The following is a 16336-nucleotide window of genomic DNA, read 5'->3' as shown; positions in this document are numbered from 1 at the left end:
AAAAAAAGTATCCACAATAGTAGATAGGACAGTTGTTAGCGAATTTCAGATTGAAAAAATGTTACGTGACGTCTCCGCGAGGAAGCCACTCACAGGAAAAGTCGAATGCGCCAATTGTCAACCATTTGTTTTCTTTCTCTTACCGCGAGTACCGCTCTACCATTTCTTCTCAGCCACCAGACAACCAACCAGTATTCAACCAAGTGTTGAGCTAACTGGATCACGCTGTACCAAGCGCCCATACCAGCGGCCATTTCGCGATCTAATTCCCGATCAGAGCGACGTCTGATTGGGACGATAAAATGACGTCGAAAAACGTTACGACGTCATCCCCGGTGATAAAAATCATCTTAGTGCTCCTTTTGTTCTCACCCCTAGTAACAAGTTTAAAGTTTTCATCAAAATACAGTGAAAAATCAAAAGTTTTATTTAAATTAGACGATAAAGTAAATACAAATAAAACAAACATTGAAGATGACAGTTTGAGGTTAGAAAACAATTTTAAAGATTTTCGGAAAGATCTCAGTGACGATTTAAACATTGAATTTAAAAACATTACAAAAAAGTTTGGAAATTTTAAACAAGTATGGCCATTAATTAGTGATTGTGTCGAATACAAAGGCGTTTCAGATTGCTTGAAGATATTTTTATTGAGAAGGATACAAAGCATTAAATCTGCAATGAAGGATGCTGGTAATGTGTCTATTGTTTTCGACGATCTTCCGGCAGAGATTTTAAAGAATTTTAAATGGGAGGATTATAAGACTGTTCCTGAAAGTGAGCTGGATAAAACCTTGCTGAAACAATTGAAAGGATTTGTGGAGAACAGAATTATCAAATTATTCATGAGGCCGGGGATTGACCTGCAGTTTACGCCAATGGCTGATGGATCCCTAAAACTGGATATTAGTAAAGGTAATTTATGAATATATTACAAAACCACCCCTACTACTGGCTAAATCCCTAAACCCCTAATCCCCTAATCCTTAAACCCCTAAACCCCTAATCCCTAAACCCCTATCACTGGCTAAATAAAGACACTTACGAACACCTTGTACTTCTTTTCTTTATTTATTTTATGCTTAAACCAACCGATAAAATAATCAAAATTGATAATAACCATTGTTTTATTTGCATGAGCTAGGTCGTTACTCTGTGCCTCTGTGGTCAGAAGATTGTATAAGAGATAGAGCTGATTTTTTACGTGGTTTGTTTATTTATCTAGGATGCAATGTACCCCCCTTCACCTACCCAATTTGAATTGATTTGGTCCCGCCGGTTGCATGAGATAGAAAATTCATGGGGCGGACAAAAATTTCTTAGCCCTTTAGTTCACTGATCATATACAAATACGAGGGACATGTGTACGTGAATAAACTGAATACTTTGGAATATTACATAAAAAATAACGAACAAAATGACATATACCCCATACACACAATCCTAGCTCTATTATGGTGGTACATCTTATGTATAAAATCAAGTGATATAATTACTATATTTATATAAAATGATAATAATTGACATTGACTTCAATTTTTCACCGCGTAGTTGTATTATGAATAGATTCACACAATTGATAACTCTTATGATAAGTTAGCTGATGTTTTTATTATACCTCCATTGAAGTATATAGCTGTACTAATTAAATATTTTAGCAATATATATTTACACGAGATCACTGCAAAACAGTTTTTTTGTTTTTGTTTCTTCTACATTTCTTTCACTAACTTTGTACTAATGTATATTGTTTTGTCTTTTTTACTTATATAATCTTATATTTATCTTCTATAATGACTATGACTGACAATAACTATCTTGTATGTAAATGGCACTTATACCGCTAATTCTAAATAAATGTAATTTATTTTATTATTAAATTTTCTTGGTGTGTTATTTAAAACAATGATGTGATCTCTCACTACAGCAAAAGCGATGGTACTCGTTTTGCAATCTAGAGTCTAGACTCTGGAGAAAATATCAAGCTTATAAGCAGGTTTTATCGTTTGTAATTTAGTGTAAATAGGAACGAAGATCTGCCGAAACCGGTTAACATCTTCGCATTTATCAGGTGACGTGCCCAAAGTTGCAAGGTTTTCACTAATAATATCACATGGCAAAAATGTTTATTTTAAAACTAAACGTTTTATTCATTATTGTTTAAGAGACATGCGATGATACCATTGAGCAATAGCGTAAATATCATAAGACGCCAGTGGGTGATACCTTTAGTTTTAAGTAATTCCGCACAAGAACTACTCATTTCTTGACTCCCTATGTGTTTAAATATCACTTTTATCTACGTTATATAATTTATTTATTTTCTGTATGGTGTAAGAAAGAGAAAACACCACGTTTTATATAAAAATCTATAAGATAACCGCAGACAAATTAAAATTCACACCTCTTTGAAACCAAAGGTTCCGACCACTATTTGAGAAAACAATATGAAACTTTTTTATAAATAATTTTTAAAGGAAACTATAAAAAAGGACGTGACAATTAACGTTTATATAACAACAGAAATATCTCATTTATTTGGATTTTATTGAGTAGCGGAAATACAAGCAAATTTTCCGTCTTTCTAACAGCAATTTTAAGAAATATATCGGTCAGTATGCCAGAGTCCTGAAAGGTTAAGCATAGTATTATGATACGCTAGTTTTTTTCTTAGGTTTTTTATTTATCATTATCTATTAATTTAGTACTATACCCGTCAGCGGTTAACAAAAAGTTTAGGAAATTCTAATCAAATCCAACGGTTACTATAATTCTGCCGAATGCAATGATGTAAAATCTACTAATATAATTTACAAATAAAAACCTCCAATTAAAATTCATCCGATAAACTAATTTGTTTTCTCTATCTTCATTTTATATCTTTGAAAACGTCAGGATAAGAAGAGAAATATGGATGACATTAATGAGACGGAATGTGATCAATCAGCTCATAGTAATCCCTTGTATTGTATTCAAACAATACCTGTTGTCTGCGGGTAAATAGCATAATAATTAAATTTATTTTATGACGTTTACGTGACATTGACATGCAGAATTCGCAACACGAATTAAATATGGAACATGACTATTGATTAATTATTAGGAAGGTGTTTAATTTGCAGACAGGTCCGGATACTATTTTAATAAAATTAAATATAAAAAGTAGAGGGGGAAAAGTGGGTGGGATCTGTTATATGTAACTATAGTTTTATATAGTAATTATGGTTTTTTTCGACAAATATTTCTCCTATGATTTGCTTTGCTACCTTACTGCCAAATTGCAATACGAAATGGTTAAAATAAGAACCGTTTGCGCCCTTTTCTGCACATTTTCATAAATTAAGTTATTTAAGGAGAAGCTTAAAGCCAAATCACTATTTTGATTAATCTTTATAACGAATTGGGGTAAATTATGACTACCAAAAAATATGCTTTAGATAAATTGAAAATTTTCCTATCGCTTCGTTTGAGGAGAATACAAATAAAAAAATAAATTACTCATTCAAAAAATATAAATGCAAACTACTAAAAAATTTTTTTCAATAGAAATGTATAATCGGATAAAGGAAACAACCTTTAAAAAATACAGTATTATAGCTAACATTATATGTGACAGTTTCACTTGATTAACTTTTTTGCTTTCTTATAAAATTATTTACAAAATAAATAAAAACCAGTTTTTGCTTGAAATCGAACGTTTCTAGACTCCGTTTGTCAAGCGATTTTAATGCCTATTACCTACAATATAAGGTATACCAAGAACATACACATTCTTGGCTTGTAGCTTCCTCTGAAGGCGAAAAAAATTTGTATTGCTAATTTATTGAAAATCTATTCAAATTATTGGTAATCCGATTAAAAACGGGATTGAAGGACGTTTCCTTATAAACTTTTAGTAAATTCCTAACATATCGGAACACGTGTTATTGCACCTGCATTTACCATAATGACATTATATACATAATGCAAAATGCGAAAATATAAGGATGTGAATATTTGAACCCACCAGGGCCTGCAATCAAACACTACAATTATACAATTAAAACGACAAATAACAGTTTTCTTCAATTTTGTTTTTATATACACAATCTACATGTTTTGCGAACAATGTTCGCTTCATTAGGAGTAAATGCACACTTAAGGAGTATATAAAGTTCATTGTAATGACTGTAATTCCTTTTATATATGTAGAACTATTAAAAACTTTGACAAAGGAGTTAGGGACATAAGAGAGCTCTACATATCTCTTCCCCCCTCCCTCTACCAACCCATCTCTAAAGGTAATGGATATTTAATTTATAACTTTAGTGTGCATTTACTCCTAATGAAGCGAACATTGTTCGCGAAACATGTAGATTGTGTATATAAAATTAAAGTGATGTAAACTAAGGACTGGTTGTTTCAGATGAACAATTGTACAAATTTAATTTCAAAGTTAATTTTCAAGTTCTTTGAAAGAATTTTTCAAGTTCTGTTATTATATCAATTTTTTCAAGTAACTAGCCTATAATGATAAAATAACAGAACTTAAATAGAACACAAACAGAACCCTAAAATGAACGTTGAAATTTAATGAATTGCTCAAATTCTGTGAAACAACCTATCCTAAGTTATTTTTATTCTTAATAAAATAAATAATGACTTCTAAAAATGTTTTGAATTAATTTTTTGCAAGCTCAAAAAACATTTGATTTAATCTGTTTACTTGAATTAATCAGACTTAATATGTTACAACTACCTAATGTAATTCAAATAGTTAAAAAAAATAATCGTGTAAATATTTTTAATTAAAAAAAATTGCTTTGTTTTAAACCACTTTTAATACGTTAATATAATGTCAAGCCACAAAGTGTTTGCTTTCTTCGATAATAAAATATGTTTAATTTGAACTGATTTCTACTGTGTACATTCGCCTTGATACATCTTTCATTGGCCAATGCTAGATTGCCATACATACTACTTGAGTGGATTTATTTACAGATACTTCTTCAAGTCATCTGAACAGTAAACGCATCACTTATGTGAATGTTGTTTGCATTTATAGTTTTTTCTTCATGAATATCTAGTTTTATTATGGTCATGATTTCTATAATTTGGATTCTTGTATATAAATATTAATTTAATTTTCCTTTAACCCCTTTAGCGATTTAGGGTCATATATGACCGGGCGTCCATATTATATGAAAGTATTTTTATCTTTCTTTTTCTATCATGCGGAATAACGTAATTTTTGACGTTATAAAGAGAAATAATAATTCTTTGCTGTTTGCCTGAAATATTTATACTCGATTCCATTAATAAAATCCTACAAATAGCCAAAATAACTAAATAAAGTAACTATTTATCATTAAAAATATTTTCTTATTTTTGTATTATACGAACGAGATAAAAGTGAAATTCTCGAGATAAAGGTCAAATTCTCTAAACCAAACGAATGTTTTTCGAAATGTCTAGTTTTTTTATGATTGGATTAAAAAATGTGGTTAGCGTTTTTGACAACATTTTTCACGATTGATATTTAAATTTTATTATTTAGAAAAAGTAATGTTTATTTTAAATGCATACACCGGAAAGATAATTTTATCTAGTTTTTAAAATAGTTCTTGATTTTACAGATGTTTATAGAGCCTTTGAAATACTCAAAAAATATTGCAAACTCAACAAATGTGTCGAAAGTACAAACAAATCATGTCAAAACTGAACTAAGAAACTATGTACAACTCCATTATTGCTCCACATTTTAACTACTGCTGAGAACATAACAATTTGCAAATTCTCTAAGATGTTAATGGAACTAAAATGGCTAACAGTGAAACGGATGCTTATCTTGAACGCGATGATATTTATAAACAAAATAATAAATAACCTGCTTCAATAACAAAAACAAAACTATATTCAACAAGGGCATTCACAGACAAGACACAAGGATGTGCAATGAAATTAGATTACCAAAAAAGAACGAATCCAATACACAAACAGTTTAATGAGAGAAGAAGTTTTGGACGCCCGAGGGAGACATGGCATTATCAAGTGAACCAGATACTTGAGTCGGGCAAAGTATGTATGAGTCGATGTATGAATGTGAATAAGGCAATGAGTGTATGCCGAGATCGAGATATTTGGCGGTCCATCCCCCTGCAGACACAGTGTGATGGTTAGTTAGTTAGTTATTTTAAGCGCTACAGGAAACCATAAAGTCTGCACCAATTAAAAGATTTAATCTGGATTGTCGGAGCCATAAATCAAAGGGAAATGTAATAAATAATAAATATGTAATAATGTATTTAGGTAAGTTATAAAAATTTTGTAATTTGTAAATTTTGATGTATAAATAGCTAAAATAAATTTAATAAATAAAAACATTTTTATAACTATTATAATCTTTTTCCGAGTTAAACATGTAATAAATTCAATGTAATTAAATTGAAAAGTGTAATTTTTACATTTTGTTTTGAATAGTTTTAAGACAGACTAGTGAACGACACGGAGGTGTCGAAAACGGTAACAAAAAAATAAAAAAAATATTACAAATGTACATGTAAAATAAAAGTTTTCATAATAGTCTAAGAAACGATAAAGTTTATCAGAGATCACTACCGTTATTGACTGATAACAAACCATACGTTTTACTTCATGTCAATTCGCCAAGGACTTTAAATTAACTTATTGCGATTTATATGACACATTGAGACAATGACCATTATGATGGATTACAGACGGTGAATTAATATCATGATGAAAAATAAGTACGTGTTGAATTGAGCAAGTAGTAAATACCTACATAATTGTTTGCTGATTTGTTTCCGTTTTCAGTATGTTACACGTTTTGTCTATTTTTGGTATAGTTAAACGTTTTATCCATTTTCAATATAGTTACATGTTTTTTCATTTTCAGCATAGGTAATCTAGAGACCACGCAAAGGTTTTGTCTTTTTTCAGTATAGTTACACGTTTTATCCATTTTCAGCATAATTACACATTTTTTCCATTTTAAGGTTTTTTTATTTTTATTTGATAAACTAATGTTTATAAGACAAGGTTTTCTCATTTATTAAATTTTTTTATTGAAATACTAATACATATTATTTGGCAGGTTGGGAATAAACCGACGTAGCTTAGTAGTTCAGAGCACCTGACTGGCTATTAGAAGGTGCGGGTTCAATTTCCGTCAGCGGCATTTATTTTTACTCAGAAGATATTTTCAATTTGTATGGATATTTCCGGCGAGTCAATGCTGAATTTTGCTATCAAAGTCAAAATATTTTACCAGCAAATGTATATACAATATATCTCGACGTCATCTTGAGGGAAATTCAGCACTAACAAAGTCTTTCGTACAAAAATAAAGTTAGTTGTTTACAGGTGAAAAAATAAAGTAAGCAATAATTGTTTATTGAAGTACTAGTACATATTGAATTATTTGGCGGGTTGGGAATAAGCCGACGTAGCTTAGTGGTTCAGAGGACCTGACCGGAAATCGGAAAGTTCAAATCCTGTCGGCGGTATTAATTTTTACTAGGGAAATATTTTCAATTTGTATAAATATTTCAGGCGAGTAATTAGTGCTTATAATAATTTGATATTTTTAATCTAGATACCAGACACACGTTTTATCTATTTTCAGTATAGATACACATATTGTCAATTTTCAGTATAGATAATTTACAGCCAAGGCACACGTTTCATCTATTTTCAGAATACCTACACGTTTTGCCAATTTTCAGTATAGTTACAAATTTTATCCATTATTGATATATGTAGTAAATCTATAGACCCCACGCACACGTTTTTTTTCAATTTTCAGTATAGTTAACTTAGAGACCAGACAATTTGGGGTACAAATCACCATCGACACAGAATAAACACACATTGATATTTTTAAAGAACTATTTTGATGTAACATCACATAATGGTCCTTTTACGAAGCTTTAAAATGACATAAAAATCATAAGGTAATGACCTTAAAAAATATTGCCGCTTTATTTTGATTTAACAAGCCTTTTGTGAATATGTCTCAAAAAGTAGTAAATGTGTGGGAATAACCATATAAAATACAAATAAAAAGGAAGCGGATAAGTATTTGGACAATAAGAAAATATTATTGATTAAAAGTGCTAACAGCTTGCTATGAAAATAAGGTATTTACCTCTGTCCTCAACGTTTTTTTTTTTTTTTTAACTATTTATTTATTTTTTATGTGAATACTGCAGAAGGCTCTAACTGCTTCCAACCGTCTAAAGTCAGTGAGGCTATAGCATCCCCAATTGGGGTATGTTGTCCGGAAGGAGATGTGGAAGAAGAAGGTGGGGAAGTACCTGGCTATTCAGATCTGGTCACCAAATACGGCTAAAGCCGTTTCAAGCAACGTTTCAATACTGATGGTGGTCATACAACGTATCTTCCACTCTAGAAAGACGTAACCACATAATTACGGTTATACATTTTTGAGAGTTTATTAATTTAATTAAAGTTTTCCTAATTGTTTTAAATTTCTTTCAGATCCGGCTTTTCAACTGCCCAGAGGGATGAAAGGTTCCAAGATGTTCTACTCCGTCGTCCCATTCCTTCTCATCCCCCCTCTCATCATGTCAGCCATCCTCCCATTCGTCCTCCCGGCCATGAAGATGATGGTCCTGGCATCCGGCCTGATCAACCAGTTGGCGCTGGGTGGAGCCATCTTCACCCTCATGCGAAACGGAATCTTCCAAGACAAGTACGAGAAGAAAGTCGTGTATGTAAATGATGGTTATAAGAACGAACACAAACCCCCACCTATCGTACACCATGAAAATTTAATGAAACATCCGGCGTTTCATCCACACCACGAACCTCATGTTGAACACCACCAGGACTCGTATCACTCTACCTTGAATACGGGTCATCACAAAATTCCACACTTTGAACAACATGAGATACCGCATCATCACGAGATACCTTTTCAACATAATGTACCATATCATCAAGAGATACCATTCCAGTATGAGATACCATATCATCAAGAGATACCATTTCATCATGAGACATCTAATTACCATGAGGTACCTCAACACCATGAAATCCCACACCATCTTGAGAAACCTATACAATACCACCACGAAGTATCTCCACATCTGACACAACACCAAAACGAGTTCCAATATCAAGAGATCCCTCAACATTCAGAGTCTCAAAATAATCATCAATACCATCAAGAGACCACCAACTTTGAAACACCATATAATCAAGATGTGTCACATTTCATAAATGCACATGCCGAGACTCCAGTTTCTTCAGAAAATAAAGAAAGTCATTCCGTGGAATACAATCATTTCCATAGCTCTGAATTCAATGACGATATGATAGAAAACCGTGATCAAAAAACGCGATACAGAAAACGTAGACGTCCTAAGAACAGATCTACGAAGCGTAACGAGGAAGATGAAGAAGATCATTTTTAAAACTGACGTTTTTATAAAAATAATAATTTAATATTTGAGGAAAATGCCACGTCTACTGAACAGTGCGCTTGAGTGGCCATGCAAAGGTAACAAGACTCCAGTGACCCTGCTGATGCTGATGATCATTTTTATTTTTGTTGTATTAACATTTACATCAGTTTTCCGTGAAGAAATATCACGCATGGTAAAGGTAAGAGGCAACCCATTAAACATTGAGTTCCCACCATCGGCAAAACATATCTTCATCTATGCAACGTAAAAATAATAATAACTAGCTTATTAAAGCAAATCAATTTACGAGCGTCTACGCTATACAAAAGCAATAAATTGAAAATAGACGGTTAAAGTACAAATGATTCAAAAACATAATCCAAAGGTCAGCCTAAATGGGGTCTGAGGGTCTAGCACAGCGAAATCGATAACTTTACAATATCGGATCGATAGGCGTAACTACCGATAGTTTTATACTGTTTTACGGAGCACGTTCATACTGTTGATATCTAGACCAATATTGATATTGCAAATTGACATACGCTGGTAACACTGGCGCATCCGTTTATTAATTGACATTCCTTAAGACGTTGATAATATCGAATTGGAATACTAAACTTTTAAATACATTGGCAGTACGTTTTTGACATTAAAAAGGGAGTTAATTAGTTCGTGAAGTCTTAACGAACAGCTTTTGTTTCTCGAAGCTGGAACGGAATAAATTGGTCGCGTCTTACATAAACTAAGTCTGTGGATCATGTATACGATTTCTTTCAGTCCCAAGAGTTTAGTTAGTTCACCCCTATTCATTAATAAGCCAGTCATTTTGCATAACAACGACATTATCCAAAAAGTTGTGTATATTGACAACTCATCCGACACGTTGAAGGCCGTTCTTAAAGAATTTTTCTACCGACTGTCGGAATCATATTCTGACTGCACTTGCAAATATCGAAATCTCGTATTTATGTGTCTTTTGAAAAAACTGTTTTAACCGTCTTTCCTTGTTAATTAATATATTTTCATAAGGAGCTAAATCATTAATTGTGAGCTCTAATATGCAAATTTCTGACATGTTTATTGTGTAAGAGACTTCCATGTGTCCTGAAGTACTTTCTCCCTCTTTCGTTGTCTATTTCTTGAATTGTGTGGAAGTCTTCCACAGTTTGTACAGTTTTGTCTTCTAGATCTTCTACTTTCTGCGTTACATCGCTTAACTGTTAAGCCTTAACACTTCATTGACCACAGTTGAAAACTGGCATCGGAGCGCCTAGATCAGCCTGTTCCAATGAGGTCGTCTCCTACAACAAAGTTTCACGTTCACAAATGTAACATATTAATTAGAGCATGCTGAAGGCAGAACTTTTGAATTTTTGTAAAATACCAACTAGTTCCAAAGATATAAGCCGCCGAAATTATGATAACAAATAATCATAAGCAATAATTAGTCGCCTTAAATATCAATACAAATTGAAAATATCTCAAGAGCAGAAATAAATGCCGCCAACCGGAATTGAACCCATGCCAGTGAATTGAAACCACTGAGCTATGTCGGCTTATTTCCAACCCCACAAATGATTCAATATGTACTAGTACCTCAATCAACAATTACTGCTTATTATATTTTTTCCACCTGTAAACAACCAACTTTATTTTTGTAGGAAAGTCTTTGATAGTGCTAAATTTCTCACTAGATGGCGTCGAGACATTTTTTTAATTTTTTAATTTTATTTTTATATTTTTTAATATATATATAAAGTGGGTACAGGATATAATATGAGTACATAAAGAATATATTTACATTACAAAATATATTTATGTTCGCAATCTCACCAATGAAGAAACTGGTTCTTGTGCTTGGTGAGAGAGTTACACTAATTATAAGAAAAATAGAATCATTATGCTATAAGTAAGTATATATATATATGATAGGAACAATATATAAAGAGACAAAATCTAAATACAGTGGCGATGAGTATAGACTGATAATAAATATCAATGAAGGGAAAAACAGGCAATTATTTAGTTGATTATTTCTGAAAGAGTAACTTTAGTTTTAGTTTAAGTATGGTAGTATCCTTTAATTTCTTTATTTCAATCGGAAGGTTGTTGAAATACTTTATTCCTAAATATTTATAGTTATTTTGCATTTGTTTGGTGTTACATTTTGGAATTTTGATATTGTATTGATATCTTTTAGATAAGTGGGTTTCAAATTTTTTGATTATATTATCTTTATAAATTTGGATAATTGCATTTTTCTTGAATATATCTTCTATTCGGGGCACCCCCAAATCTGTAAATAGCGTTTCTGTTGGATACATATAATATCTTCATTTATTGGTGAAATATTTTTCAATTTGTGTTGATATTTCAGGCGTCTAATTATTTGTTTTCCTTTATTCTATGCATAAAACCATGTCTTATAAACATTAGTTTATGAAAAGCTTGCAACATCTCGGATAATACGCGGCGGTACTGCATTATTACTAGTACTTGTGACTTTACGAGATCCCATTGCATGCATCTTACCCAAGGTTACTTTGAAAGCTCATAAACGTAATTTTTGGATATGTACGAGTATAAAACAGGAGACGACCTCATTGCACCTACATAAGACCGGAACTAGCCATGTACTGAAAACCTTTTATTTTCTACAACTTAAAAATACTATACGCATATAGATAACACAATCTATGCTCAATAAATAATCAGATTATTTGAAGTAATCTCTTTAATCTGACAGACTGGCGACTGAGGCAAAATAAAACCTCACACAATGGTTTATAAATTCTGTGTTGGTACGTTTTATTAGTATTAACTCTATTTTATTATTAATATTAACTTTTATTAATGTACTTGTAATATAATTTTGTGTTCATCATTTTAGTTATTATAACAGGGTGTTCAGTAGCTAAACGAAAATAATGATTTTGATGATAAGGCGTCCATATTTGACGATACTTGGCTATGAAAATTTGATACTTCAGAAATATTTTAGGTGTTTCATTAAATACTACGAGTAGAACATATCTTGGCCTTTGAAAGAGTAGAGTACTTTTTACATAAATCTTTTTATAAGCCCACAAAAAATAGTATCAGGCCTATAAAAACTGATTTAATGTTCAAAATCTTCGACTTACGAAACTCTTTTCGTATATAATTATATTGTATAATGTGGAAAATTAAGTTATTTATAAAATGACTAAACCATTTTAATATGTGTGTCTGAACTTCACAAAATAAAATAAATCAAAACCGGTGGCTGGTGTTAATTGAGAATTTAAACCTTATCGCTATCTACATAAGGAGTGTTATGGTTAGCGGCCCGATTCCAAATGTTAAAATAATTGAATAAATTGTATGCCTACCGCCGTTTTTGTGAAAAATAACATGACTTACAAGCATTGAATGAGTACAACTTATACTGTTAGAGTCTTACTCGTAATCGTTATGTGGGTATAAGAACGGGTTAGTAGAAAATATTACTTATAATCACGCTTTTGCGTATTGCGTATACCGGCCGTAATACGGAGGGTATTAGTAGTTGGCAGATTTTTAAACCGCCCGACCTCAGGAAAAGGAACGTATTACTGTCGTATCAGGCGGACTTTGTTAACAATCTGGTTGATTTAACAAATATTTGACGAAAATGTAAAAAAGCAGTGATACCCATTTGCAGCACTATCAGAGGAATATTTTAAATCGAAATATCGATTTACCATAGCAAATACGGAACGCATAATCGAATTGGCCGGATTTTAATGCAATTCTAAACAGACCGGGTCAATCACATTAAAAAATGGCGAAAATAACCGTGTTTATGAGATTTGGAATAAAGTGGTGCTATTGTAAAAAAAATTCGCTTGAATATCATAATGAGTAAAGATATTAACCCCAGCAGTATATGGCCCTATTCCTCGAATAGCTATACCAACGCTGCAGCGGCGTATTAATGAATCTATAAGTAAGACTGTACAGTGTTTGAATCATCATAATAATAAAATCGTAAATTATTCTTTCAGTCATAAACATAAATTTCCTAATGTACCTCTTCAACGTGGGTTTTTTTGTATTAGCACCCATAAAGTTGGTATATCATAATAGGTTAAATAAATTATGGTCCCTAGCATTTTTTTAATATTATCATTGAATAAATCATTGTCTGACAATATTCTGCAAGACTTGCTGAGGTTATGTGACTGATTAATAGATAAGATTAGCTACCTATTTATTATTGTAATATATTAGGACATTTTTTAACTTTTTTTTTTTGGGGCAATTAATTTTTACAAAATTGTTATTAATATTTACGAAATTTAAGGGCGTTTATACGATGGTTTTTAATTTAGGTATGTAAACTATATCGGGTCCCATATGAAAATTTTTGCTTTGTACAATCATTATTTTTGTACTAACATAGTTTAGATAGTTGCCATTAGAGAAGAAATATTTTTTTGGTACAGTACTAAATCGTAAAAAATAGCAACACTTTTAAACTTTGAATATAATCATACCACGTAAAACATTTGTCATTTGCATCTGCCTTCAACAAAATAACCTCAAATACATTCATAATTCACAATACACACGTTCACAGTCAGTAATTAACACATAGGTATATAGGTTTTCCAGTAATATATCAATTTAAGAGGTGAGTCTGCCATAGGTCACCCCAAGTGGTTCTCTAGGTTTGGCGATTTAGCAGGGTAGTCCGGGTTCATCGGGTGAGGTGTGTTCAGAAGAGGCGGTCGAGATATGTTGCTTAGGACCTCTCCACTTTTCCCTGGATTACATATGGACAAAACTATTTATTCATATTACGTATAAACATGAAGAAATAAAAAATTCATCTCAATATTCTAATACGTAGTAATGCAAAATCATGTGTTGTTGGTTTGAAAATTTGGTCGCCTATAAATGTTTCAGATGCTTTTATTAAATACTGCGAGTAGAATACATCCTGGCCTTTGAAATAATCGAGTATTTTTTAGATAAGTCTTTTTATAAGCCCAGAAAAAAATAATGTTTGAGGCCTATGAAAACTGCTTTAAAGTTCAAAATCTCTTACTTACGAACCCATTTTCGGTTATGATTTTATTGTATAGTGTGAAAAATTAAATTATTTATAAAATGATCGAAAAAAAAATATTTATGCCTGAACATTTACTAATATATAAAATAAAAGGCACTTTTTGGCCATGTTTTTTTCTTGCATAAATCAAAACAGGCGGATGATGTTAAGCGGGAATTTAAACCTTATCGCCATCTACGTAAGGGTTGTTATTGATAGCGGCTCAATTTAAAATATTACACGACGTAGTGCATCACCTTAAAGCATAATTTGCAAAACGTGTTTTTGCGTAACATAATTAAATTAGCGTCGTTTATGAACGCTTAGATTATGTCATATGTTCCGTAACCCTCAATTCATTCTATTTGTGAAGGTATTTTAATAAAAATAAATTATCGAGTTAATTAATTATAAGAGTTAATTATGTAACTTTAACTGTGAGTATATTCCGTTAAAAAAAATCGACTGTTATCCAATAAAATATATTTCATAGTGAACCAGAACAATAATAATTTATTTATTTACAAAATGTACATATGTACTGTATAGAATATTAAAAAAATATCAAACCATTGACAGACTTTCATTGTTAAAAAAAACGTCGTTGTGACTTTCCTGGATATTTTCTTGAGGAAATATTAATAAAAATTGCTGATATGAAAACTATAATTAACCTAAATTTGCTCATTTCAAGTAACATACATGGAGAAAATGTGTATTGCTAATTTATTGAAAATCTCTTCAAATTATTAGTAAAATTTATAGAAATCTATCTTTGAAAGCATTTCATGAAAATTGGCTAAAATATTAGCTGGCTAATTTTAAACAAATAAACTTAAATATAAATTAGATAAACTGGCATAGAAATAAAATATGTTACACATAAGATATTTACGTACTCAGCGAAACTCTAAATTTTAAGAGATTTGACGATTTATCTTATAGAATGTGTTTTATAATAACTAAATAAAAAATATTGCGACAGGGTGGTTTTGGCAGGGCGACAGAGGGAGATGAGGACTGACATTATAAAATTTCTTAGATAAACTCTGTCCAATTTTCAACACGGCAAAGCTTACGACTAACAAACAAATTACTAAACACACAAAATGAACAAGTGATAAACCAGGCCGGCAACGCGGTTTTTATGCGCCAAAATTGGTCCCAGTCTGTTTTGCCTTGAGTCCTGGATCAGTCGACGCCTACCTCTGCTTTCACTGCCTGAACACGCCTAGCCACTAGAGATCCAATTCACTGTCTTTGATTTCAACCCAGCCTCCTCCACTTCTTCTGCTGACGTCACCCCGGAGCGCGGCTAGCGAGCAGCAACCCCTCCCCCGACGCCGTCAACTGTTACCGACTGAGCCTGCATACGGATTCAGTGCAAGAAGTTGCGCTCGCAAAAGAAAACCAACCTTCTTTATAAAGTATTTTTTATGCAAATCCCAAATATCGAATACATCGTCTTTCTCGAGACGTATGCGTACATAAAACACTACAAGACTCGAAATCATGGTGGTTTAAATAATTTTGTAATGATTCAAATGAAATACCTCTGGTGGGAAGTGCTTTATTTGAATCATTACAAAGGACAAAGGTGGATGTATATCGGTATTTAAATTTCACAGTTTTTTCTTGTGCTAGTTTTTTCCCTTACACTAATGTTTCCAGATTTGCAAATCTTCAAATTACGTTTTCTCAATATTACGTTCTTTGGAGATACAAGATTTTAATTCTAAGCAATATGAATGTTCATGTTTTTCCACCTTCCGCGACATAAATAAATCTAATGTACTAATGGAATGAGTTGGTACCAAGTGTTTTTTTTTATAAT

At 31.8% G+C, this 16336-nt stretch overlaps 1 protein-coding gene across 1 annotated transcript; it reads left to right on the top strand.

Annotated features, from left to right (window-relative positions):
- The first annotated feature begins 525 nt into the window (after positions 1-525).
- LOC149420829 (uncharacterized) lies at positions 526-15821 on the top strand. The gene is made up of 3 exons (XM_089635126.1): positions 526-915; positions 8500-8877; positions 15778-15821. Exons 1-3 carry the CDS (start codon positions 681-683, stop codon positions 15819-15821), a joined length of 657 nt encoding a protein of 218 aa, XP_089491252.1. The 5' UTR covers positions 526-680.
- Positions 15822-16336: the final 515 nt, after the last annotated feature.

This window comes from Hesperophylax consimilis, chromosome 9 (assembly GCF_061612785.1).
Source record: "Hesperophylax consimilis isolate HC1 chromosome 9, BYU_Hcon_1.0, whole genome shotgun sequence".
Classification (NCBI taxonomy): domain Eukaryota; kingdom Metazoa; phylum Arthropoda; class Insecta; order Trichoptera; family Limnephilidae; genus Hesperophylax; species Hesperophylax consimilis.
The sequence above is the reverse complement of the archived record's forward strand: the minus strand, read 5'-3'. Positions and strand labels throughout refer to the sequence as shown.

What these genes read in the sequence shown, in the direction of transcription:
- LOC149420829 (XM_089635126.1), top strand. Translation starts at nt 681, where the DNA reads ATGAAGGATGCTGGTAATGTGTCTATTGTTTTCGACGATCTTCCGGCA. An exon ending in AAAACTGGATATTAGTAAAG is followed by an intron (nt 916 to 8,499) that starts GTAATTTATGAA and finishes AATTTCTTTCAG; the next exon opens with ATCCGGCTTTTCAACTGCCC. An exon ending in TCACTCTACCTTGAATACGG is followed by an intron (nt 8,878 to 15,777) that starts GTCATCACAAAA and finishes ATTTCAACCCAG; the next exon opens with CCTCCTCCACTTCTTCTGCT.